The sequence below is a fragment of the Arvicanthis niloticus genome, chromosome 2 (genome assembly GCF_011762505.2).
Source record: "Arvicanthis niloticus isolate mArvNil1 chromosome 2, mArvNil1.pat.X, whole genome shotgun sequence".
Taxonomy (NCBI): Eukaryota; Metazoa; Chordata; class Mammalia; order Rodentia; family Muridae; genus Arvicanthis; species Arvicanthis niloticus.
The window spans coordinates 124049270-124075103 of NC_047659.1; the positions used below are offsets into that span (position 1 = coordinate 124049270).

Below are 25834 nucleotides of genomic sequence, written 5' to 3' on the forward strand. Positions count from 1 at the left end.
GGCACGGCGTGTACAAACTCAGACCAGCTGTAGCTTTGTCCACCTGCACAGGAACAAAAATCCAGCCATCACCCCAGAATGCATGGGCGGGGAGCTCACAAATCCCCACTGAGGGCTGTCTTGGGAGGGAAAGTCAGTTTCCTCTAAGGGTATATGTAGTCCCTGATAGACCATGTTCCAGTGGATGTCCCCACACCAATCAATATAATATACCGGCAGTTCAAATTGGACTTCGTGAATTGTAAACAAAATGAGAGCCCTTAGAGATGGCTCAGCTAGTAAAAGTACTTGCTACAGGGACAGAGTTCAGACCCAGGGTCTCACATGATGGAGAGAATCGATTCCTGAACGCTGTCCTCTGATCTTCACACGTGTTTTGTTGTGTGCCTGTGTGTAAATACATGCCATGTGTCCATATATACATAAAACAAAATTAATAATAAGTGTAAAAAAAAAAAAGAGGACATGAATTTGAGGGGTGGATACCTACGAGCTTGGGCTAGGAATGGCTGAGACGGGAAAATGATCGTGAAAGAAATGGGGTCTCAGAGAATCACGGTCGAGAGGTGTGTGAGTGGGAATGGAAGTCCCTCCAAAGCTGGAAATTGGGGTTTAGAAGAGCTCTGAGGGAATTTAACATATACTGAGGAATGAATTAAGACCAAGCAGGGATGGGAGTCGTTCGAGAAGGGTGCCTTCTAACCTGCGTGGCACAGTTGCAAGGTATTGGATGTCCTAGTAACAGGCAATCCCGGTGAGGTGGGTTGATGTTTGTTGCAACGTTGGGGAATCCTGTGTGCAGCGATAATGGGGTGTGTGTTGCAGAACTGGGGTCGGTGTCAGCGTTGGGAGATGATGTGCAAGCGCCGGACGTGTGTCTGTGTAGAATTGGAACTACGAGGGGACTGGGTCTCCGGCCGGACGGCGGGGAAAGCTGTTTCCGGGGCAGGGGGTTCGGCGTCGGCTCCCGGGCGCCCCCTGGCGGCTCCGACCCCGCCACGATTCTCACAATGCTTGCGTAGCCCCGCTCCGACACCCCGGGCGGCGGCAGCTCCAAGATGGCGCAGGCGATCTTCGAGGCCCTGGAGGGTGAGCGCGCCGGGCCGGGGCAGCGGCTGTTCCGCGTGGCGCCCCCTCCCGCCGCGCCCTCGCAGCGCCGGGTACAGGGCGCGTGGAGGCCGCGGGGCGGAGGGCGGAGGGCGTCCGGGCCGGAACAGCCGCGGGGCGGGAGGGGGCGGGAACAGCCGGGGAGCGCCGGCTCTGCGGGGAGGGGGCCTCGGGACCGGAACAGCGCGGCAGTCGAGGCCGCCCGCGCGGGAGGGTGCACGCGGAGGAAACAGCCGGGGGCTGGGGCCTGGAGAGACCGCGGGGCGGGAGAGTGAGCGGCCCGGCAGCCTAATCGGGCGCCCTAACTTCCCGAGATCCACTGTGCCCTTCGGTCTAGGGTGTAGTCCTACTAAGTCCAGAGCAGGGAAGGAGGCGCCGCCTGTGTGCACAGTGGAGTCTGGGAAGGACCACAGGCACAAACCAGTAAACATAGGCCTCCTACGGTGCTACGATCTGAGCCCTGCTCGCGTGTGCCTGCCTGGGCTACGCTGATTCGGTCTCCGATCCTGTGATCTCCAAGATCACAGTGGTGGATGGGCCTCAGGCTCTGGAGGAAAGGAGCTCTGAGCGCCACCATGTGCACCTGCTGGAGTTTAGCGACAAAGGATGGCTAGTAGAGCACAGTAGTCGCCTTGTGAGTGGAGGGTGGAGTGAACAGCCGGAGTGGAAATTTGTGGGCCGGACCGGCAGAAGGAAGCCGAGTTGTAGTTGTCTAGCTTCTTGGAGGATGAGCTCTCACATGGCACGATGGAATGCCTTTTCTTATGTACTAGTTTCAGTAATTCTTACTAAGCCAGATTCAGTTGTTCCCATCATCCCTCATTACTACCCCACCCCTGCCGTCAGAATTGTGGGAAAGAATAGTAAAAGAAGGAAATCTCAGGTGTGGCAGTGCATGCATGCTCATAATTCCAGCGGTTGGAAGACAGGCAGGAAAATCGTTAGCCTCGGCTACATAAGGATTTTGAGGCCAGCTTTGGCACCATTAGACTTTCTTTTTGTTTGTTTGTTTGTTTTGTTTTTCTGAGACAGGGTTTCTCTGTATAGCCCTGGCTGTCCTGGAACTCATTTTGTAGACCAGGTTGGCCTCGAACTCAAATCCGCCCGCCTCTGCCTCCCAAGTGCTGGGATTAAAGGCGTGCACCACTGCTGCCCGGCTCCATTAGGCTTTCAGAAAACAATTAGGTATATATGTGTACATACAATAACAACTTTTTTAAGGTCATGACTTTGAGAGTAGAGAGGTTTATATGGGAGGGGGGGTTAGAAGGAGGAATGTTGAAGTCAAACTATAATCTCAAAAATAATAAAAAAATATTAAAAAAAAATATCATTGTAGAGAAAACAAAACAACAAGAACCCTCCGAAAAGAAGACTAGAAAGGTGATGGGTTCTGTGAAGAAAATACCGGGATGGTGTGAATCTGGGCAGTCAGGGTCGTTGGTGTTCGTTCCCTTTCGGAAGTCAGTGGGGTCATGGTGTTGTTTAGACATTTGTGTATTAGCTAAAGAAAAAAAAAATTAAAAAGAATTCGAGAAGTGTAGCTTCACTGGCCTTGGAAGGTGCCCAGGACCAAAAGCATAAATAAAATTTCTGAGTGAGAGAACAGCAGGTGTGTGGTGATCCAAATATAAGGGCATCTGAAGGACCAGGTGGTGGAAGCCGGGTTTGAAAAACCCTGGGGAGAACAAGATTTCTCATAACTCCCAGTTGAGCGTGGAGGAGCAGCTGGAGAGAAGCCCTCCACTGATGTGATGAAGCGTCTGAACTTTATCTTGGCATCAGTGTGGTGCTAAAGAAAGGTTTTCATCAGGGGAGCCACATCATCTGATGTATGTTTTATAAAGTTCACCCTGGCTTCTGGGGAATGGACTGGAGGGGGCTGAAGGGCAGCAGGGGGTGGGTGAGGAGCTAGGCCAGGCAGCCGAGGAGATGGAGAGAGTGGATTTCAGATATATTTGGGAAGCAAAATAGGTTATATTTGCCAAAAGTGTAGAAATGTTGGGAAGGAAGCAGTGGAGTGAGGGAAGATTTTCTGGGCGCACCAGGGGCCTTGGTTGGAAGGAAGAGCAGTGTGACTGGACACCCTACTTGTATTGATGGGCATTATCAGAAGGCAAAGGAGCAGAGGGTTGAACTTTTAATTTGGGGCTTTGTTTTTCCCTTTTATTTATATGTATGGTATGTATGAGTGCATACTTAGGTCACAACATGTATGTGGAGGTCAGAGAACAACTTGCAGGAGTCAGTGGGTCCTAGAACCCAAACTCAACTTGCCAAATGCCTTTACCCACTGTGTAAACCCGTCTCACAGGCCCAAAATTTTATCTTGAAAAAAAAAAAATTTGTGTTTTTCTCCTGAAGTTTTAAGAGACAGAATGATCCCAAGACCCCGATTTCTCCCGATGATAACAGCTTGTCTCCTTTATGTTATTGACTCTCACTACCCAACAGTTCAGAAGAATTATATCACTACCAGCTGTGGGTTTTTCAAGCCACACCCCTCCCTTCTCCCATCCTCCCTGACTCCTGACTTATCTATTCCTCACCTATGAAATGTCGTCATCGCAAGACTGTTATGTAAGTGGATTGCTAGAGCATCTTGTCCTTGAGACATGTCAGTTTCCTCAAGATGCCTCTAGGTTGTATGTGCTGGTATTTGTGCTCTCTCTCTCTCTCTCTCTCTCTCTCTCTCTCTCTCTCTGTGTTTCTCTCACTAGTAGAAGAAATTTATTTATTGAATCATAAAGACATCTGCACTCAACAGAGCAAGGGAAGAAATGTGAGGAAAGTACTGAGTTACAGATCTGAACTACACAGGAAAAGTGAATGGAACTGGCCAAGAAAGATGGGTCCAACTTTTCATTTGCGATTTTGATGTCATGGACAAATATGTAGCAAGCAGTGTCAATCTTGTAGCCTGTGTAATTTGAAAATATATGAAATGATGATGAAGTCATTAGGTTTTATAGAATACTGAGGACTGCATGATTGGGTGATGAGGTGCAGAATAGTGGAATTCTTGTGCAGAAACGTCGTAATACGGACTCCACCTAAAGACAATCCAGTGGATTAAATAGTTGCACAATTCTAAGGATTTTAGACGTCAGAATTTTGATAAATTCGAATCCTCTTTAGGTTTGAATTATGTCAGTTCAGTGTAGTACATTCAAGACCTGACCTGGTATGTTAGTCATATTTAATGATTTATTGCCTCACTAAATTTATTCATTTTTCCTGGAAAAGAAATGGGGGATGGAGGGAGAGAATAGTGGGAGAGACAACTGGATGGGGGGGTGGGGTGGAGGATCTCTGGAATGAACTAGAAACCTAGGCAGTACAAATGATAATGGTGTCCCTAGTTAAGATGAGTAGCAATGGGGGATGGAGTTGGAAACAGCCATCACCTGTAACCAGTCAGACTTCCAGTGGAGGGAACTGAACACCAACCCAGCCACAGAACCTGAGACCCACAATTCCTCTATGCCTACAAGATGTGCAGGGGTAAAAATGGAGCAGAATTTGAAGGAAGGGTTAACCAATGACTGGCCCAACTTGAGACCCATGCCATGAGAGGTAGCCAACCCCAGACACTGTTAATGGTATTCTGCTATACTTACAGACAGGAGCCTAGCATAACCATCATCATCACCCAGCAACTGATGGAGACTGATGCAGAGACCCACAGCCAATCATTAGGCAGAGCTTGGGGAATCCTGTGGAAGAGGGGGAGGAATAAGCCAGAGGGGTCAAGGACACCACAAGAAAACCTCCAGAATCAACTAACTGGCACATGAGGGCTCATAGAGACTAAACTGCCAGCCAGAGAGCATGCATGGGCTAGACCTAGGCTCTCTGCACATGTGTAAGAGGTGTGCAGCTGGGCCCACATGTGGGACAACTAAAGCGGGAGCAGGGGCTGTCTCTGACTGCATTGACTGCCTTTGCATCCCTCTCCCCGAACTGGGCTGGCTGTCTTGTCTTAGCCTCAGTAGAAGATGGGCCTAATCTTACTACAACTTGATATGTAAAGGCTGTTTGATATCCATGGGAGACCCATTTTCTTTTTTTTTTATTTTTAATATTTATTTATTTTTATGTATATGAGTATACTGTAGCTGTCTTCAGACATACCAGAAGAGTGTGCCGGATCCCATTACAGATGGTTGTGAGCCACCATGTAGTTGCTGGGAATTGAACTCAGGACCTCTGGAAGAGCAGTCAGTGCTCTTAACCACTGAGCCATCTCTCCAGCCCTGGAATATCCCATTTTCTAAGTAGAGGGGGGAAAGTGGAGGATGGGGGGGGGGGGGAGGAGGAGAAGAGGGAAGGGGAAGCTACTATCAGGATGTAAAGTAAATAACTTAATAAAAAATATTATATTGGGAGAAAGATGATCAAAATACATTGTATGGAAACTTTTAAAATAATGTGAAAAAGGAACAACTTTCAAACATTGTTGCAACCATAAACAATGCCTGATATTATTTCTAAAATGTCCCTTTGTAGAGTTGAATATCTGTTTTTTTTTTTTTTTTTTTTTTTTAAGTTTTTTTTATTTTATGTGTGTGAATACACTGTTACTGTCTTCAGACACACCAGAAGAGGGCATCAGATCCTATTACGGATGGTTGTGAGCCACCATGTGGTCATTGGGAATTGAACTCAGGACCTCTGGAAGAGCAGTCAGTGCTTTTAAACACTGGGCCATCTCTCCAGCCCCTTGGGTTTTTTTTTTTTTGTCTTTTTTTTTTTTTTTTAATGTATGAGTTTCAGATAGAAATATGAAATTGACTTAGGGCAAATTATCATTTCTTTTCCAAGTATTTGCTCTTTTTATTACTGAGGATTTGACAGTGTGGATGCTCCAGTTGCACTGAAGGCTTTCTAAGCCGTTCTTTTTTTCTTTTCTTTTTTCTTCTTCTCCCCCTCCTTTTATTTGAAACAGTGTCTTATGCATGCCAGGCTAGCCTCAAATTCACTGTGTAGGGAAGAGTAACCATAACTTCCGATCCTCCAGCCTCCACTTTCTGAGCTTTGAGATGAAAGGTATGCACTTCTATATTGGTGTATGCGGCACTGTGGACCACACCCAGGGCTTTATTTATGCTCGAAAGCTCACTAACAACTGAGTCCTATCCCCAGCTTTACTGAACTGTTTCTAGTTTTACAGTTATGGATAAAAACATTGGGGCTAGCCGGGCAGTGGTGGCGCATGCCTTTAATCCCAGCACTTGGGAGGCAGAGGCAGGCGGATTTCTGAGTTCGAGGCCAGCCTGGTCTACAGAGTGAGTTCCAGAACAGCCAGGACTACAAAGAGAAACCCTGTCTCAAAAAAAACTAAATAAATAAATAAAAACACTGGGGCTAGAGAGCACTTGTGGAGGGCCTGGGTTCACAACACCCACACAGTGGCTGACTGACTTTTTATCTCCAGTTCCAGGAGATCCTGAACCCTCTTCTGGCTTCCCAAAATATTAGGCACACACTCAGTACACATATATCCGTGCAAACAAAACACTCATATACATAGAATAAAAGAAATAAATCTTTTAAAAAGAACTCTATGAGTTCAAAATCTATTTGCACCAGACTTGCATCAAGACACAAGAACATGAGTTATATAAGATGACTATGAGAATGTAATGGTAGGGGCTGGAGAGATGGCTCAGCAGTTAAGAGCACTGACTGCTCTTCCAGAGGTCCTGAGTTCAATTCCCAGCAACCACATGGTGGCTCACAACCATCTGCAATGGATTCAGTGATCTGATCCTTCTGGTATGTCTAAAGACAGCAATAATGTACTCCTATACATTAAATGAATAAATACATCTTTTTTTAAAAAAAAGAATGTAATGGTAGAACTTAGCAAGTATAGTTAAGAGTGCTTTTTGTTTTTGCAAAGGACCTGAGTTTGATTCTCAGCACCTGTATCAGGCAGCAACTGCCTGTTATTAGGTCACAAAGCAGGCCCCCAAAATGGCAGTGCTGCTGACTATGTCCTAAGATGATAGCCCAGGCCCAACCCAGGCTGGCTTTGAGCTAAATAGAAGGATTCTTAGAATAGAAGGAAGGCCCCCCTTCCCTTCTCCCTCTTGCTCCAACCTGGCCCAGCTTACTCTGGCCCAAAGGTTTTTATTTATTTATTATATGTAAGTACACTGTAGCCGTCCTCAGACAGGCCATAAGAGGACATCAGATCTCATTACAGATGGTTGTCAGCCATCATGTGGTTGTTGGGAATTGAACTCATGACCTCTGGAAGAGCAGTCAGTGCTCTTAACTGCTGAGCCATCTCACCAGCCCAAATAGAAGGATTATTATTGGGTAAACAAATCTAAACACAGTATTCTTTATGTTTGTTTCTGTTTGTCAGGAAAGCCAATACTTACCTTCTCCGCCTCTGATGGTCACCTGACGGGGGCAAAGTGCATCTAATTCCCACCTAACCCAAACAGCCTGCATCAGCTCAAGGACCTCCACCCTGCTGAGTACCATAAAATCCACCTGCCTCCCCTCCAGGCTGCAGCCCTCCACTCCCTCATGCAGTCCAGCAGTTTGTTCCCCCAATAAACTGTTTCTACCTATGGAATGGTCTAGTTTAGTGGTTTGGGGATACTTGCTTATGCCTATCTGTAGCCGCCCGCGGCCACAAGTCAACTGGATTCACCTGAAAGGGGGGCTGGGAATGAAGGGGGAAGGAGGGAGAGAAGAGATGAGGCCAAGACAAAGTTCTCTGATCAAGGCCCAAAGCTTTAATGTTCAGCTCTCAATTTAAAGGGGAGGACCCAACCCACAACCCCTCCTGGTTTCAGATGGGTGGGATAATCCATAGTCCATTCCAGGTCACGGCCGGAGATGTCTCAGGGCAAGCCCAGGGGCAGTTCTGTTGTGTTCTGGGCAGCCAAGGTGGGTAACTCCACCTAGATCCCGTCACTTGACCTTGCTGTGGCAACCAAGGTCTCAGTCCTGCTCATGGGGGGAGAGTACACCTATCTGTAAGTCCAGCTTCCAGGAGGAACTGGCACCCCTCTGACCTCCTCAAGTACAGACACACACACACACACACACACACACACACGAACACTAAAAGTTACAAAAAAAAAAAAAAAAAAAGAATGTAGTCAGTGCTTCACAGCAGTCCCCCACCCTTCCCCTCCCCTGTTCCCCCAGGTACTGATAGGCTCTGTACTGGGACATTGCAAACAGGCTTTCTCACTTGAGACCTGAGGTAACATCAAAGGGTATTGATGTTAAGGGTTTGGCACTAGGCACAACCTATTCTTCACCCTCTTCCCTGACTCCTACCTGGCTCAGGCTCTTGCTGTAAGTGTTCTCCTTCCATCCTCAAAAGGCATAAGAACAGACCCCATTTCTGCTACATGGGCTCTGATTCTAAGTGGACAGAAACGAGAACAGGGAACGCGAGGAGACTTGGGAGACGTGTGGGTGAGGTAGATCAGGCACTGGGATTTCCAAAGGGCTCTGTGACTTAGGATGCAGCTGTGCTCTGAGAACATTACAAAATGGTTGGTTTATAAAAAGTACAAAGAAAGGTGGTCTGGGGGGTGAGTTGGCTGTGTCCAAGCTTCTCACACATTCTCACTTTTTCCCCAGGGTTGGGGTAGTCACCAGCCGTTTGTACCTGCCTAGACCTCTGTACGTGTGAAGCATTTGCTCATCTGTGGGCTATGCTCTCAGCTCTTCTTTCTGGTTTTTTCATGTTCCAATCCCTAGAGCTTACCCTCATGATCAGGAGTGGTGTGTGGACTTCCACGTCCTTATTCCAGGAAGCAGAGTTGAGGATGATATATAAAGAAGGGACTCCGATGGGATGGGGTGGTGGCAGAGGCTGACGGATCTCTGTGAGTTCGAGGCCAGCCTGATTGAGTTCCAGGACAGCCAAAATCTTTTTTCCCCTCCCCTCAGCCAAAATCTATACATAGAAACCCTGTCTCAACAAACAAACAAACAGGCACTATGTAATAGGCAGCTCATAAGTCATCTTGGGGGCTAGCAAGATGGCTCAGCAGGTAAAGGCCCATGCCACCCTTAGGGTCTAAGTTGGATCTCTGAAAGCCACATAAAGACAAAAAGAGAACTAACTTGATAGAATTGTCTCTAAGCTCCACATGTACTGTGGTGCACAGAAGTCTCTTGGTTTGAGGATGCAGTTCAGGTGGTAGAGTCCCTGCCAGGCATGCACAAAGCCCTGGGTTCAGTCACCAACACCACACAGAACCACTTAAAACTGGTTGTGGAAATGCACACTTGGAGGATGAGGCAGGAAGATCACCTTGAACTCAAGACTCAAGGCCAACTTAATGCTTCATAATAAGTTCAAGGCCAGCTTGGGCTATTAGAGTGACATCCCATCTCAAAAAAAAAAAAAAAAATAGGTAGGTGATCTTTCAAGAAGCTTTATTTTCCTGTTTGTTTGTTTGTTTGTTTGTTTCTTTTTTGAGACAGGGTTTCTCTGTGTAGCCCAGGTTGTCCTGGAACTCGATTTATAGACCAGGCTAGCCTTGAATTCAGAGATTTACACCTCTGTGAACTCATGCCTACCTCTGCATCTGCCTCCCGAGTGCTGGGATTAAAGACAAGACACCACTGCCCAGCAAGACGATTTCATTTTAAAGGCTTTCTTTCTTTCTTTCTTTCTTTCTTTCTTTCTTTCTTTCTCTCTCTCTCTTTCTTTCTTTTTTTCTTTCTCTCTTTCTTTCTTTTTGAGACAAACTCTTTCTATTTGGCCCAACAGTTCTCAACCTGTTGGTCATGACTCCTTTAGGGGTCAAATGACCTTTCAAAGGGTTGCCTAAGACCATCAGAAAACATTGATATTTACATTATAATTCATAACAGTAGCAAAAATATAATCATGAAGTAGCAGCAAAAATACTTTTTATGGTTGGGGTCATCACAGCATGAAGAACTGTATTAAAGAACCGTGAGCACTATGTAGAGAAGCACTGATTTAGCCCTAACTGGTGCACTGTAGACCACACTGACTCACAGAGATCCACCTGCCTCTGCCTCCTGAGTGCTGGAATTAAAGGCGTGCACTTCTATACTCGGTTTGGGGAACTTTTTATACAAAGCTTCTGCTTCCTTGACAGCACGTACTCCTTCCTAGCTATGAGAGAGGCTAGGAATGTCATCTACTCCGAGACCATGTTTCCAGACTCACGTCCTGAAATCCCTTACAGTGTAATAGAACATATCTTGGATTGTTTTGGTAGCTCTGGCTTGGGAGGGTGAAGTTGGGTAGAAGCGGGGCCCCCTTCCTCACAGGTTGCATTTTCTGTTTCAGGAATGGACAATCAAACTGTTCTGGCCGTCCAGTCCTTGTTAGATGGCCCAGGAGCAGTCCCTGATCCCACAGGACAAAGCGTCAGTGCTCCGGCTGCCATCCAGCCACTGGGTGAGTATCTGCCCTGTTCATCAGCAGAGGGCAGGTGGCTCCTCATGCAGAATGTGAGGTTCACAGAGCATGGGAGGGAACTGCCTTTGTGGCCTCAGACTGACCTCTGGTGTCTGAATTCTTTCCCTCCTGCCTGAACCTTCCTTCCAGCTCATGGCTTTCTCTGTCTACTGCTTAGAGAACGTGGGTAGTGGGCATCATCATTTGGGAATGTCCAGGAGCCCTGATGCTTTGAGACCTTTGCCTTGAAAGTCATGGCTCAGCTTCCCTTCTTGTAAAGAGAGAACATAGATTTTTCCAGTTTATGAGTTAAGCCCCTGGCACCTAGAGAGAGTAAAGGACTTCTCTGGAAGTCCCAGATGAGTCTTTATTAATTTTTTTGTAACTTTTTTTTCTAATACTTTTGAGACCAAGTCTCATAAAGCCTAGGCTGACCTCAAACTTTCTATTTAAAGATGATGGCCTTAAACTCCTGATTCTCATACTTCTGCTTCCCGAGGCTGGGTTTGCTCTACCATGCAGCCACAAACAGTTCTGAGGACTTGAGAATCACTCTAGGTACACAGAGCACATGGATTTAAATTATAATAATAGTATTTTTTTTTGGAGACAGGGTCTCCCTAGGTAGCTCTGTCTGGCCTTGGTATGTAGATGAGGCTGACCTTGAACTCACCGGGATCTGCCTGCCTGTCTTGGTAAGGTTTAGGTTCTTAGTCCCATAGTTTCTGGCTTGTCTGAAGTAGGCAGGCTAACTCAGTTTCAGCATTGGTAGACCAGGAGTAATTGTCCTACCTCATAAGAAACTTATGGCCAGTGGTGGCACACACCTTTAATCCCAGCACTTGGGAGGCAGAGGTGGATTTCTGAGTTTGAGGCCAGCCTGGTCTACAGAGTGAGTTCCAGGACAGCCAGGGATATACAGAGAAACCCTGTCTCAAAAAAACAGAACAAAACAAACAAACAAACAAAAAACAAAACAAAACAAAACAAAAAAAGAAATGGAAGTTTCTGAGGTCAGCAAGAGGGTTCAGTGTGTAAAGGCGCTAGCTGCCAAGTCTGATGATCTGAGTTTGATCCCTGGAACTCACATGGTAGAAGGAGAGAGCTCACACCTGCGTGCTGTCCTCTAACCTCCATATGCACTTACCCACTAAATACACTTTTAAATATACAATTATACACTTACCCACTAAAATAAATGTTGAAGAAGAGGAGAACGAGGAAGAAGAGGAGGAGGAGAAGAAAGAGAAAGAGGAAGCAGTCACTACCACCTTTAATCCCAGAAGCAGAGACAAGTAGGATCTCAGTGAAGTCAAGTTCGAGGCCAGTCTGGTCTACATGGTGAGTTCCAGACCAGCCAGGGCTGCATGTTGAGACTTTGTCTCAAAAAAGAAAAACAAACACCTAATCTAAAAGAAGAAAGGAATGGATGAAGCTACCTTTTCTCTTCCCTGAAGCCCTGACTGACCATCGGTAGATATGTTCTGACTGTGTTTATGCAGTTATCCAGATTGGCTCCCCAGCTCCTGCTATGATTTCCATCTTCTGGCCAATGTGAAGGGGAAGAAAAAAGGAAGTGGAAGTCATACCCATTCCTTTTCTATTTTGTTTGTGTTGGGTTTTGAGGTTAGAGCTTCATATGTAGCCCAGGCTGGTCTAGAACTCCAGACCCTCCTGCCTTTAACCTCCTGGGGGATGTGATTGTCGGTGTATGCCACCACATCCAGCTATACTTTTCTTTTTAAGAGAAATTTGCATAAATATTTCACTTCTGCCCTTATCTCATTGGTCAGAAAATAGTTATGTGATATTCCCAAAGCAAACTGGGAAACATATACTTTAAGTAGGTAGTCATACTAGGTAGTGATGACATGTGTCTTTAATTCCAGCACTTAGAAGGCAGAGGCAGACAGATTTCTGAATTCAAAGCCAGCCTGTCCTGGAACAGAGTAAGTTCCAGGACAGCCAGGGATACACAGAGAAATAACGTCTCTAAAAAACAAACAAACAAAAAAAAAAAGTAGGAAGTCATATTTCCCACTGTTCTAGTCTGTAAGAAGAATACAATGAAAATTTATGCCAGGTTTTGGGTTATATCTCAATGGCCTTGGGTTTTATAACCAATACTAGACATAAAAATTGAGTAATGAATTAGACATTAGAGTTGCAATGTGCTTTAAGACACAGTATGTTTCTGTAGTTAGCTATTTCCATCCTTTGAGTGGTTTTTCTTTTATTCAGCACATATCCTTTGAGGACCTTTTAGGTACCCAGGACATATCATAGGCATGCTGATAAATAAAGCATGCTTCTTTTCCTTAGAGAAACAGGCAAGGTGGTGGTAGTGAGAAAATTGTTTTTTGTGAGGCCAGCTCAGAATCAGGAATTGTGACCCTGGCTATAAGTGCAGGACATGACTTGGCAGTTAATTTTTGCCGAGGACCTGAGTTCCATTCCCAGCACATATTTAAGATGACTCACCACTGCTTATAACTTCACCTCCAGGATATCTAGTGCCCTCTTCTGGCCTCTGAGGACACTGCACTTGTATGCACAGACACACAAATCCACAGATAAACATAATTTCAAAAATATAAATAAATCTTTATAAAGAAGACTTCTGAAAGCTGAGGAGCCTTGTAGAGTGAGTTGATCTGAGATCTACTAAGGTAGGGGAATAGTGGATTAGTGGATGCAGAGACATGAGGAAGTGGCTACATGGCACATTGGAGAGTCAATTCAGTCAGAATAGAGTGTATTGTCAACTTGAAAGTGAAGTCAGTGTACTGTTTCCATATTTTAAATTATTTGATACCTGGCTGCACATGGCTGGCTTTTCCTGAAGGCCACTGTTGGGCTCTGAACGTTTCTAGGAAGCACATGCTTGACACTTGAGACTTGCATAGCAAGTCACACAATGTTTTCAGACTTGCTGCTCTGAGAGTTGTGACTTTCTGGTCTTCACTGTGATCCCCCTGACTCATTCTTGCTTTTTTCGTTACTCCACTTCATGTGTGGCCTCTTCAACTTCTGCCCTGACCCAGATGACGAGGATGTCTTTCTCTGCGGGAAGTGTAAGAAGCAGTTCAACTCTCTGCCAGCCTTCATGACACACAAGCGTGAACAGTGCCAGGGGAATGCCCCGGCCCTGGCCACAGTCTCGCTGGCTACCAACAGCATCTACACACCTTCGGCAGCACCTGCTGCTGTCCAGCAGGCCCCGCCTCCTGCCAACCGCCAGGTAGTCATTCCTTCCTTTGCCTGGTGATTCCTACAGCAGGTCTGTTTCCACACACACTGTGCTGAGTCCTGGAGGAGTGATGCTGAACAGGACAGATGAAGAATCGACTGCTGTGGAGTTGGATGGATGGATAGGGCACAAGTGTTTTGCTGGGCAGAGTGGTGTATATCTGTAATTCTGACACCCAGGAATCTGGGGCAGGAAAATCAAGAGTTCAAGGCCACACTGGGCTGCCTCTTGCCAGGTGGCAGCAACGTATGTCCCTAAGTCCGCCCACTGTTCTAGATTATTTGGACCAGCATAACTTCTCTTCTTCCTTCTTTGGAGTTCCTTACTCTTGGCCTGAAGCTTAGTTCCCCACTGTGTGGCTGCTCACCTGCAGTGTGTCTGATCTCTATGCTGACATGGCGTGAGTGCTGTGTAGTGTGTTGTGTTGTTTTAAGTGGTGTGTAGTGTGTCGTGTTGTTTTAAGTGGTGTGTAGTGTGTTGTGTTGTTTTGCCTTTCTTCCCTCCATTTTCTTCCTTTAGCCAATGGCTGAAAGTTACTGTGTGTCTGCCCTGAGGGTTTTTCTTTTAAATACTATTAAATTGTCCTTGAGCTTCCAAAATAAGATTTCTAAATAAATAAATAAGTTATACTTTTCTCAGTCTCTTGGATGCTGAGACGGGGTGGGGGATTTTGCCGTATTATATTATAGATGATATTTGGAGAAGAACTTTGAAGAAGTGACATTTAACAGGCTAGAGAACAGGCTTACACATATAAAGGTGTCCCATTGCCGGCAGGTGCAGTGGCTCTGAGGTAGAAGTGGAGCCACAAGGATGGCAGCGAGGCTGGGCTGAGTAAGTGACGAGGGTCAGAATCTGGGCACTGTGGGTGTTTACTTAGATGGAGGAGCCACTGGAGAGGCTTAAGAAGAGGGTCATAGACAGACCCACACTTTACCCATGTGGACTGCTCTGTGGACATTGTGCTTCCCCAGAACAGAAGCCAGGACTGTTGTTGCTGGACCAAAAGTCTGCCTTTCCAAGAAATGTGACATAACCCCTCCTCATTGATAGTGACTAATTGGAGGCTCCCAGATGTACAGTGGTTGCCAAGTGTCCAGTGACGAGGAGCAACAGAGTCAGGAAGACTCCAGAACCTGGGTCTTTCTCTCAGTGTCTCTTGTTAATGGGTTTGTTGTTGTTGTTGTTTTGCTTTTGTTTGTTTGTTTGTTTGTTTGTGTTTTAACTTTACTCATTGTATTTTGTATGTGAGTGCTTTGTCTGCCTGTATATATGCTTGATACCCCTGGAGAACAGAAGAGGACATCAGGTCCCCTGGAGCTAGAGTTACAGATGGTTGGGAACTACCATGTGGGTGCTGAGAATTGAACCTGGGTCCTCTAAAAGAGCAGCCAGTGCTCTTAACTGCTGAGCCATCTCTTCAGTCCCTTGCTTTAGTTTTTGAGACAGTCTTTCTATACAGCACAGTTTGGTCTAAAACTTATTGTATAATAAGTTAGCTTCAAACTCCCAGATACCCTCTGGCCTCCCAGGTAGGATTTTAGATATAGACCCCTATGTGTGGTTTGAACTTTGGATTTTTTTGTTTTGTTTTTTTTCTTTTGTTTGTTGTTGTTGTTGTTGTCGAGGCAGTGTTTCTCTGTGTAGCCCTGAATATTCTAGAACTCACTCTGTAGACCAGGTTGGCCTTGAACCCAGAGACTCCTCTGTCTTTGCCTCTGAGAGCTGGGATTAAAGGTATGCACCACCACTGCTTGTCAAATTTAGGCCTTTTATATTAACCCCCAGCTTCCTTATAGAGCCTCAGACATGCTCCCTCCTCTCTTCCTCAGATCTCCACATACATCACAGTGCCCCCATCCCCACTGATCCAGACCCTGGTGCAAGGGAACATCTTGGTAAGCGATGACGTGCTCATGTCTGCCATGTCTGCCTTCACATCGCTGGACCAGCCAATGCCTCAAGGGCCGCCACCTGTGCAGGTAAGGAAGTGGGGATTTCTCATGGGGTTCTATTTTTTCTTCTTGCAATGCTGAGGAGTGACCCCAGGGCCTTGTACATTTCTCACGAGCTTAATTCCAGGCCTGAAAACTAACTCCTGTGAAATCATAATATTGTAGAAGAAAATGGCCTTAGTCCCAGCTCCCCACATGAAAGGACTATCTGCCTTCTCTGGCCAGCCCCGCAGAGCAATGGAGCCTTGGCAACTACCCTCCAGCTATTTTAAGTCCTGTTTTTACTCTTGGTTCATTAAAAAAAAGGGGGAAATATAGTGGATCCCTGAGATTTTCCAGTGTATGTAGGTGACCAGGCTCTCAGAAGGTCTGTTTCTGGTATGTTCTAGTAAGCAGCTGCTTAGTGGTCAGGGTCCTGGGAAATGTCCCAAAGTCAGTCTTGAGTCATCAGTCAAGAGCCAGTCCTGCTTTGTGAACGTTGGTTTTGTTGTATTTTGTTTGTTTGCAATACCCTTGTTAGGCCTCCTCTATTGACCTGTGTATACCCAAGGCAGGCCAGCCGAGCCAACCTTCATAGAGAAGAGGGGTCACAGCCCTCAGCTGATGTCCCTTGAAATCCTCCCAGGTCTTTGTTTCCTTCCCTGTCTCAGTGCTGTCCTCTGAGCTGCCCAGTGGCTTGGTGTCCTTTCCACATGCCGGCTAAAGCCTCTCAAGCTGGTCAACGGGACACTTCAATGCTGCCATTTTCTCTTCTGATTGCAGAACAGCTTGAACATGCATCCTGTGCCCAATTACCTCACCCAGCCTCCACCCCCTCCTCCACCTCCTCCACCCCTGCCCCCACCCCCTCAGCCTCCCCCTCCCCCACCCCAGACCCTGGGCCCTTCTGGGCGTTCCAACCCTGTTGGGAACAGTGTGGTGGAGGTATACAACGCTGCAGCTCCCATGGCGGGGAACGGAACAGTGGAGATTCAGGCCCTGGGGATGCAGCCGTACCCACCCCTGGAGGTGAGCAGAGGCAGTGGTGTGGTGGGGGCCATCAGGGAAACTGGGCAGGGTCACCACAGGGAATAGAAGCAGACCCAACCCTCTTCTCACGAGTGCCTGTGTTGGGGACAGGAGGGCTGTAGTCAAAGCATGCCATCTACGGATGGAGCATGCAAGCCGTGTGAGGCTGCTTAGGGCCAAGGAGCAGAATCTGGGTGTAAACCCAGACAACCCAGCTCCAACGCTACTTCATGAAGTCCCCACCCCCTTTCTTTCTTTTACTTAGTGGATGGAGGCATGTGTGTGGAAGTCAGAAGACAGCTTGTGAGAGTTTATCCTCTCCTACCCTGTAGGTTCTAGGGATCAAACTCAGGGCATGAGTCTTGGCAGCAAAAGGCCTTTACCCACTGAGTCATCTTACTGGCCCACTTCATGAAGTTCTAAGGGGCCTTGGGAGTACTAGGCCTGAGTGAGCCAGGGGCAAGCTTTAGCAGTGATGGAAGGGCAGTGGGTGAAAGCGGCTAGGGCCATAGTGAGGGTCCATGGCTGGGAAGCTATCCTGTCCCTTCAAAGGCTCTCCCCTGTCACAGTGCTGTCCTTCTAGGTGCCAAACCAGTGTGTGGAGGCTCCAGTGTACCCCACACCCCCGGTGTACAGCCCTGGCAAGCAGGAATTCAAACCCAAAGGACCCAGTTCCACTGCCCCCATAACCAGTGCAACCGGGAGCACAGTGGCTACCTTTGACTCCACATCAACGTTGAAGACCAGACGTGCTAAAGGTGCCAGTGGACTCCCAGAAGGTTGGCCACCCATCTGATTGGGGCATCTTTTTCTGGCATTGGCCTCCCCACGGGTTGTTTGGTTCTGGTCTTTGCTGTTAAAATGGTTAAGGTTGAATTTGGTGGCATGTACTGGAAAAGACAAAATAGCAGTGACTTCAGAACGGTGAGGGTTTTCTTTCCTTAGACCAGAAGCAGGAAGTCTGGGAAGTCACCAAGCACCATCACTGAGTACCCACTTTACTTTCATTATTCTGTCTCGCTATCCCTGGAGCATGGCTTCTAGGGACATGGTTTATCAGGGTGCCTTGTTACCTAGGAAGGTTGCCGAAATGCCAGTTATCAGTTTCATATTCCAGATAGTAAGAGAGAGGAGGAAGAGAAGAGCTGTCTCCCAGCTCCCAGAAGTTCTAGATGGCACTTTCTGCTTATGTAGTCATGTAGCCATGCATAGCTGCGAAGAAACTTAGGAAATATTTGACTTAGCCGGGAACCCTGACTATCCTTTGACATAGGGGATATTTGAAGATAGTAGGAGGAGGCAGAACTGGCTATCAGTTACACGTGTGTGATCTTCCCCCTCCCAGAGATGCTAAGTGTGGCATCAGAGCAGTGGAGGCAGAACCAGGGAGCGGATGTGGTAGGGAAGGAGCCGGGAATTTCTTAAGATCGTCCTGTCAGCCTTCCCCATCCCGTCTTTCCACACATGCGCATTACCTTCTGGGGGTTTAGGTCCAGGTCTCCTCTGTTATCAGTCACTTACAGTTTAATGGAGAGCCGGGCAGGCAGAAAAGGACACACTTACCTTTCTGGAGGAAAGAAAGTAGTCATGATGGTACCTGGGGGCAAGCTTTCCAGGCAGGGGAATGAACAGGTACAAAGTCCCGAGGTGAGACCATGTGTGTGGGCATCAAGAGTAGCAAGGAGTCCTTTGCAAGATGGAGGGAATACTGATGTTGGCAGAGGCAGAGGATGTGGAGCACTGAAGGCCATGGCAGAGGGGGTGGCAGAGGAATCCTTTGAGAGAGTTTGTCTGTTCCCTTCAGAGCAAGGCTTGGACTTTCCCTCTTACACTGTCTACACATAGATAGAGATGTCTCCAAGGTGCATGCTCTATCTGACCCCAGGGACAGAGGAGAAGCAGTTGGAGGCTTCCCGGGTTCCCTCTGCTGGGCCCTTAGCCTAACCAGTCCTCTCTTTCATTGCCTTTCAGCTGCCGGGAAGCCAAAGGCTCAGAAACTCAAGTGCTCCTACTGTGACAAGTCCTTCACCAAAAACTTTGATCTTCAGCAGCACATCCGAAGGTAGCCCCGGGGGCAGGGGTCTCAGAAGGTAGCCCCGGGGGCAGGGGTCTCTGAAGGTAGCTCTGAGGGCAGGGGTCTCAGAAGGTAGCCCTGGGGGCAGGGGTCTCAGAAGGTAGCCCTGGGGGCAGGGGTCTCTGAAGGTAGCCCTGGGGGCAAGGGTCTCGGCACAGGGCCCAGAAGTGAGGAGCTCTTCTCAGGCCCTCTGCCCATCTGAGGGCCTGCAGTACAGAGGAGGGGGAGGAGGGTTTCCTACATTCTCGGATCCAGGGACCTGAGCACACTCACTGAGTCAGGAAGATTGGCAGGTCTGTGTGAGCAGGCACTCTTCAACAGCAAACATCTTTACACACACACACACACACACACACACACACACACACACACACACACAGGTTTCCAAGCATTTCCAACTGTTGCTGAAAGTAAACTAGATCTCATCAGAACATTCAGCAACACTGGAAGTGTCCAAATTGACACTGGTAACCTTGCCTGGCTGTTAGAGCCTGGCTAGTGCAGCTGAGAATCATCAGAACTTTAAATTTCGCCCTAATGAAGCCAGGTGTGACTGGCCCCAAACAGCTAGCATCTACCTTATTGCATGTGCCCCTTTGAATCTTAAATGACATTGTCATTATAGTCCCTGCATTTTTTTGTTGTTGTTGTTGTTGTTGGTTTTTTTGTTTTTTGTTTTTTTTTTTTCAAGACAGGGTTTCTCTGTGTAGCCCTGGCTGTCCTGGAACTCACTCTGTAGACCAGGCTGTCCTCAAACTCAAAAATCCACCTGCGTCTGCCTCCTAAGTGCTGGGATTAAAGGCATGTGCCACCACCGCCCGGCCCCTGCATTTTTTATTACTACATTTTCAGTACATAGGTACTCATAAGAACTGGGTTTTCATATTCAATGATAAACAATGGGGACACTTCACTTTTTTAAATTATTTTGAAAGCTGGGTGTGGGGGTGCACGCCTTTAATCCCAGCACTCAGGAGACACAGGTAGGTGGATCTCTGTGAGTCTGAGACTAGTGTGGTCTACCTAGTGAGCGCCAGGCTAGCCAGGATTATATGGTGAGATTCTGTCTCAAAAATTTTTTTCTTTAAGTTTTGAAAAAGTGTATTGAGAGGATTTAGTGGCCCAGCACTTGCCCAGTGTATACAGGACCCTGGGTTCAGTCCCCAGCTGGATGTGGTAATACACTCTTGTAATCCTGGTACTTGGAATATAAAAGAAGATCAGAAATTCAAGGCTATCTTTGATTGTATTCAAGGTTATCCTTAGCTATATAGTGAGTCCTAGGGTGACCTGGGCTACGCGAGCCTTCGTTTCATATAATAAGTATTTGAAGAATGTGTTAGAATAGTAAGTAGTACATGAATATTTTTTCGGGGGCTAAAGAGGTAGCTCTGAGGTTATGGGCACTGGCTGCTCTTTCAGAGGACCAAGATTCGGTTCCCAGCACCATCTGTGACTCCAGGTCCAGAGGGCCCTGTCGGGAGCCATAATGGGACAAGCTAATAATGAGCAGATGATCATCCTGAAATGCTTGCCTCGGATTATTATATAATCTGCGACGAGTGTGCCCCATTAGCAAGGCTGTGGTCGACGTGATTTTAGGAAAGATTCCTGCTATTAATATGCTTTTCCCATTAGTATTATTATTAAACATATACAACTATCACTAAGCAATAGCACACCCCTTTGTAGCAGATCTCTGCAGATCCACGAAGATGTACTGTCTTGTAGTGATACTATACAGACAAACAGATGACTTCTTAAGTCTTAATGGTGATCCTATAAGAATTCCTAAAATTATATCAGTGATTATTAAGTTCTTTTATATCAGGACTGCTATTAAGTCCCTTAGGCATAGTCAAACTGCAATGAGAACTCTGCCAGTCTCCTGAGTGTTATCAGTTAATTGCCCCAAGAGAGATAGTAACTGGACCTTCTCCTGCCCAGAGCACATTCCAAGAGGTCATAAAACAATTAGCCTAGGTTACTAGAGGGAATCCACAATTTATTATAGGTACCAGGACAGAAGAGAAAATATTGCCTGGGTTTATCTATACAAAACTTCACTAATTTCTTAAGTTATAGTTGCAAACTTTCTGCGAACCTGTGGAGCTAGACAGGTGATGAATGTCTAGTTAGATAATTACTCCTAATGGATATTCATGTAAACATTCTGTGTTGTAAACTTCTATTTCAATTTATGACTTGAAATTTGGTGTGAACTTGTGATGAACCTTGTAACATGTGACCATGTACTCTGAAAGATGTATAAGTTCTGAGGACAAAGAGATGAGAGTTCAGTTAGAATGAGCAGTTAGAATGGTGTCTTAGAATGGTGAGTTAGACTAGTCAGTTAGTTAGACCCCATCGCCCTTTCCTTTCCCCCTGCCTAGAATTTTTCTCCCTTAGGTTTTTTACTTTGTTAGAATCTTTTCTTCTTCCCCACTCAGGACCTTTCCACGTTTTCCCTCAGATAGCTTTCATAGGATACCTTTTACACTTAATAAACTCTATAGTAACTTTTCTAAAGTGTCTTTTCTTCCTGCAAGTTAGAGCCCAGCGGTTCCTGCTGAGATAGAACAAAGGTCATGTTGCCTAATCCTCTGCTGTTAGGCTACAGGTGTTAATCACCTAAGCCTGCAGTCTCTTACCCTCAGAAGTTTTTAGGATAGTACAAGGCTATTTACTTAACACCTTGCTGGTCTTAGGGCCAGGATGTTGACTGCAGGTCAGCTACAGTAGCATAGGGGCTGCCTCAAGAAGAACCGGATGGTGGGAGGAGGAGAAGAAAGAAGAACCAGCTGCGTTTCTCTCTCCCCCTCTCACCCCCAAGCCGGGGGCGAGGGGGTTGGCTCCCGGCAGGGCCCAGTGCTCTCTTCTGACCTCTGTAGGCACCAGGCACACATGTGACACACAGACATGTATACAATCAAAACATCCATACACATAAAATAAAAATAAATCTTAAAGAAAAAAATGTTTCCTCCCAAAGCCGGAGGTTAGGACTTAGCGCAGGGCGTTAGCATGTAGGTTTGTGGTCCAGTCCCCCTGAGGGCAAAACAAGCAGGCTACCCCAAAAGAACAAATGCCAGTTAATTAATAACTAATAAACAAATTCAGCAACCACTGAGTTGAGGCAGTACTTGGGCCAAGGAGATGGCTCAGTAGGTAAAGGGATTTGCTGCCAAGGCCAACAACCTGGCTTCAGTTTCTGGGAATCCATGTGGTAGAAAATAGAAAAAGAGAACCCCACAAGATATTCTTTAACCTTTACGAATATGCTGTGGCACATTTATGCACACACACACACACACACACACACACACACATACACACACGTTTCCTCCTTGATACTTTGCTTTAACAGTTAGGAAATCTGGTATCTCAGAGGTGAGATAGCCAGGAGAGGGTCTGCTCATCAAGAGCTCAAGATAGCTGCCACACTGGGAGAACAGGTCTTCATGGTATCAGAATGATGGCCAGTGGCATCTCTGGGCCCTCCTGGTGACTGTGAGCTCTTGGGTGGAGGCCATGTCCCTGTTTGTATACAAGAGTGCTGACTAACCTTGTTCCTACAGCCACACGGGGGAAAAGCCCTTTCAGTGCATTGCCTGTGGCCGTGCCTTTGCCCAGAAGTCTAATGTCAAGAAGCACATGCAAACTCATAAGGTGTGGCCTCCAGGGCGAAGTGGTGGCACAGTTTCCCGAAACTCTGTGACAGTGCAAGTCATGGCTTTGAACCCCAACAGGCAAGAAGAGGAAGATACAGGTGAGTGGACTGGGAGAGCCGCTCTCCACACTCATCCCCTCTGAAGCTTCAGAGTGCTGTCTGATGTGGGAACCAAACCCAGGGTCTCTTGTATTCCAGTGGAGAGCTCTATCTCGGTGATACATGGCCAGTCCAGCCTCATAGGTTTTGTTGCTAGTTGGGTGGCCTCTGTGACTTCTCTGGACTTTAGCCTACTTTCTCTATGAAATGGGACCTAGAGACTTGGGTGTGGTATACATGTATCATCCCAGCCTTGGTGAAGCTAAGATGGGAGGAGCAGGAGTTGGCAGTCCCCGTCTCTGCTACAAAGCGAGTATGAGTCCAGTCTGTGGTATATGGCAGCCTATCTAAAAGAGGGAGCACCAGGTGAAAGGAAGGATGCCAAGTATATAATATATGTGCCCTTCCTCTAATACTGTGTCCAGGGCAGACGAAGACATCACTCACTAATTAATTACTGTATCTCTTTCTTTCTGGCTGAGTCTGAATCCCATGTTAGAGTCTATGTCCATCTTTCCTTCCTTCCTTCCTTCCTTCCTTCCTTCCTTCCTTCCTTCCTTCCCTCTTTCCTTCTTTCCTTTCTTCTTTCCTCCCTCTCAGTGTACCCTCCCCTTCCCCTGGATCTCATGTAGCCTGGACTGGCTTAGAACTTGCTATATAGCTGAGAATGACCTTGAACACCTGATTTTCCTGCCTTTACCTCCTGAGTGCCACGGTTACAGACCTTCATACTTCACCCAGTTCTATGTAGTGCCAGAGGCTAAACCCAGGGCATCGTTTGTTCAAGGCTCTTGATGTCAGGGAGAGTGTGGGATGGCCTCGTTAGCAAAGAATAATGGAGCAAAGATGAGTGTCCTGGTTAGAAAGGCCTGGGATATGCATAGTCTGAGTATGCGTAGGAGTCTTCAGTGTCTAATGACCATGGAGAGGGCAGTATCTAAGCCAAGGGAGGGAGAGGAACGGAGGTCACTAGCTGTCTCTCAGTCAGAATGTATTTCAAGGACTGTGGCTGTAGCTCAGGGTAGAGTGTTTACCTCCACGCAGCATGCGCTGGGTTCAGCCCCCAGTGGTATATAAACTGATCAGGGTAGCAGTTGGGAGATAGTGGAGGAGGATTAGAAGTTCAAGGTTGGAGCTGAAGAGATGTCTCTGCAGTTAAGAGCACTGACTGCTCTTCCAGAGGTTTAATTCCCAGCAACCACATGGTGGCTCACGACCATCTGTAGTGGGATCCAACGCCCTCTTCTGGTATGTCTGAAGAGAGCGACAGTGTACTCACATACATACATAAAATCAATCAATCAGTTAATTAATTAATTAATTAAAAAAAAACAGACGTTCAAGGTCACTTTTAGCTACATAGCATATTTGAGGCCAACCTGGACAACATGGACCCTGTCTGGGGAAAAAATATGTTAGTGTTTTAGCCTCTTGTCTGTCTGTACTGGAACACACATGCTGAGCCCGAGTGCGGCCTTGAACATAGCGTCTGGCAGCAAGTCTGCAGGAGGCGTCCCAGGAGCTTTCCCGTGTGATGTGGCTCTTGTCCTGCCTCACTCAAACCCTTCCCTGTGACTTTTTTCTCTCTCTGCATAGGATTGGGTCAGTCCCTGTCCAGCACCTCGCAGCCCCAGGCCTTGGCCACGGCGGGTGAGGACGAAGGTGACAAGCCAGAGGCCAAGCAGGTGGTTCTCATCGACAGCTCCTACCTGTGTCAGTTCTGCCCCAGCAAGTTCAGCACCTACTTCCAGCTCAAGTCCCACATGATCCAGCACAAGAAGGAGCAGGTGATAAGTTTGATGACACTGGGGTCACCCCTGCTACCTGGAAAGGGACAGGGATTAGCCCAGCCTTTTCCATGGCTCTCTGTCCTGAGGGTAGATTTCTGGCAGAAGGGAACAGTGATACCCAGTTAGGTTAGATCATAGAGACCTTTGAGTTAGCTGGTTTAAATGGCTGGGGACTCTGTTATCTGACATAACAGGAGGCTGAGCCAAGGCAAGCACTCAGCTCAGCATCGAGGGAGGGTGGCTGCTATCGATAATAAGGTGTGGCCTTGTCCTACTTTGTGGCTTCCCTTATGTTTACTGTCTTTTATTTTCCCCGGAGACAGGTTATGACTGTGGTGTAGCCCAGCCCAGGCTGACCGGAACTGGCTATGTAGACCAGGCCAGCCTCAAATTTGCAAAGGTCTGCCTGCTTCTGCCTCCTGAGTGCTGGGGTTAAAAAGCATCACCGTGCCCTGCACTCTGTTTCTGACCTTTGTTTATTTAATGTGTACGTGTACGTGTGTGTGTGTGTGTGTGTGTGTGTGTGTGTGTGTGTGCGCGCGCGTGTGTGCACGCGCTTGTAGAGCCTGTGAAGGTCAGAAGACAGCTACTGGGAGTTGGTTCTCTCCTTTCACCATGGTGGTTTCAGAAGTTGAAGTCAGGTTGTCAGCTTCAGTGGCACATGCTTTACCTGCTGAGCCACCTCGCTGCCCCTGTCAGGGTCACTCTTCATAGAAAATCCAGTCACAGTATGTCTCATGGGAAGAAGAAACCTTCCCTAGCTGAATTCCCTGTGTCTTTTATGGATCAGAGATAGTTTTGTTTTGTTTTTGTTGAAAGACAAGAGCTCTTAAAACAAGGCCGTGGCTCAGTGGTTAAGTGCGGAATTCAGTCCCTAGCATCCACGTCAGGTGGCTCACAACCGCCTGTAACTCCAGCTCCACGGGATGGCACCCTTTTCCAGCCTCTGAGGGCACCTATACTGGCTTGTGCATGCACATGTGTGTGCTGAGACTGACGTGGAATTGACCTTCTAAACACTGAGATTATAAGTATGTGTGCCCGTCTATGAGGTGTTAGAGGGCTTCGTGCATGGTAAGTAAACCTGCTACCGACTGAGCCAAGTGAGTGGTGGTGTCCCCAGCTCCAGAGCCCTTGCTCTTATCACTATTAACATGCTTCTCTCATCAAGTGGGAGACTATTAGGATGTGTATGGTAATAGGAGACTGGCCAATGGTTTGGGCTTTATTTCTCTCCTCTCAAAACAGGCCCGAAGTGAGTAGTGTTTGCCTCGGATAGCTGGCTAGGTGTGTCATCGTGGGCCAGGCTTCTGTCTCTGCTCTAGAGTCTTTGGCTTGTGGTTTTCCCTCTCAGAGCTGCAGAACAGTTGCTATGTCTCCATCTGTCACATTTGTATGCCAGTCAAGATAAGTACAAAAAAATAGAGGTAGGATTAAAAATAGGGGTTCCCGCCAGCAGG

At 47.1% G+C, this 25834-nt stretch overlaps 1 protein-coding gene across 1 annotated transcript in view; it reads left to right on the plus strand.

Moving 5' to 3' along the window:
* Nucleotides 1-988: 988 nt before the first annotated feature.
* Nucleotides 989-25834, plus strand: part of Znf341 (zinc finger protein 341) — a 35235-nt gene continuing 10389 nt past the window's right edge. Inside the window, exons 1-9 of the mRNA XM_034493757.2 lie at nucleotides 989-1089; nucleotides 10418-10528; nucleotides 13573-13769; nucleotides 15611-15760; nucleotides 16496-16741; nucleotides 17325-17520; nucleotides 18713-18803; nucleotides 22394-22584; nucleotides 24181-24371. Coding sequence (XP_034349648.1) covers nucleotides 1059-1089; nucleotides 10418-10528; nucleotides 13573-13769; nucleotides 15611-15760; nucleotides 16496-16741; nucleotides 17325-17520; nucleotides 18713-18803; nucleotides 22394-22584; nucleotides 24181-24371 — 1404 coding nt within the window. The 5' untranslated portion in view covers nucleotides 989-1058. The remainder of the gene's footprint in view (nucleotides 1090-10417; nucleotides 10529-13572; nucleotides 13770-15610; nucleotides 15761-16495; nucleotides 16742-17324; nucleotides 17521-18712; nucleotides 18804-22393; nucleotides 22585-24180; nucleotides 24372-25834) is intronic.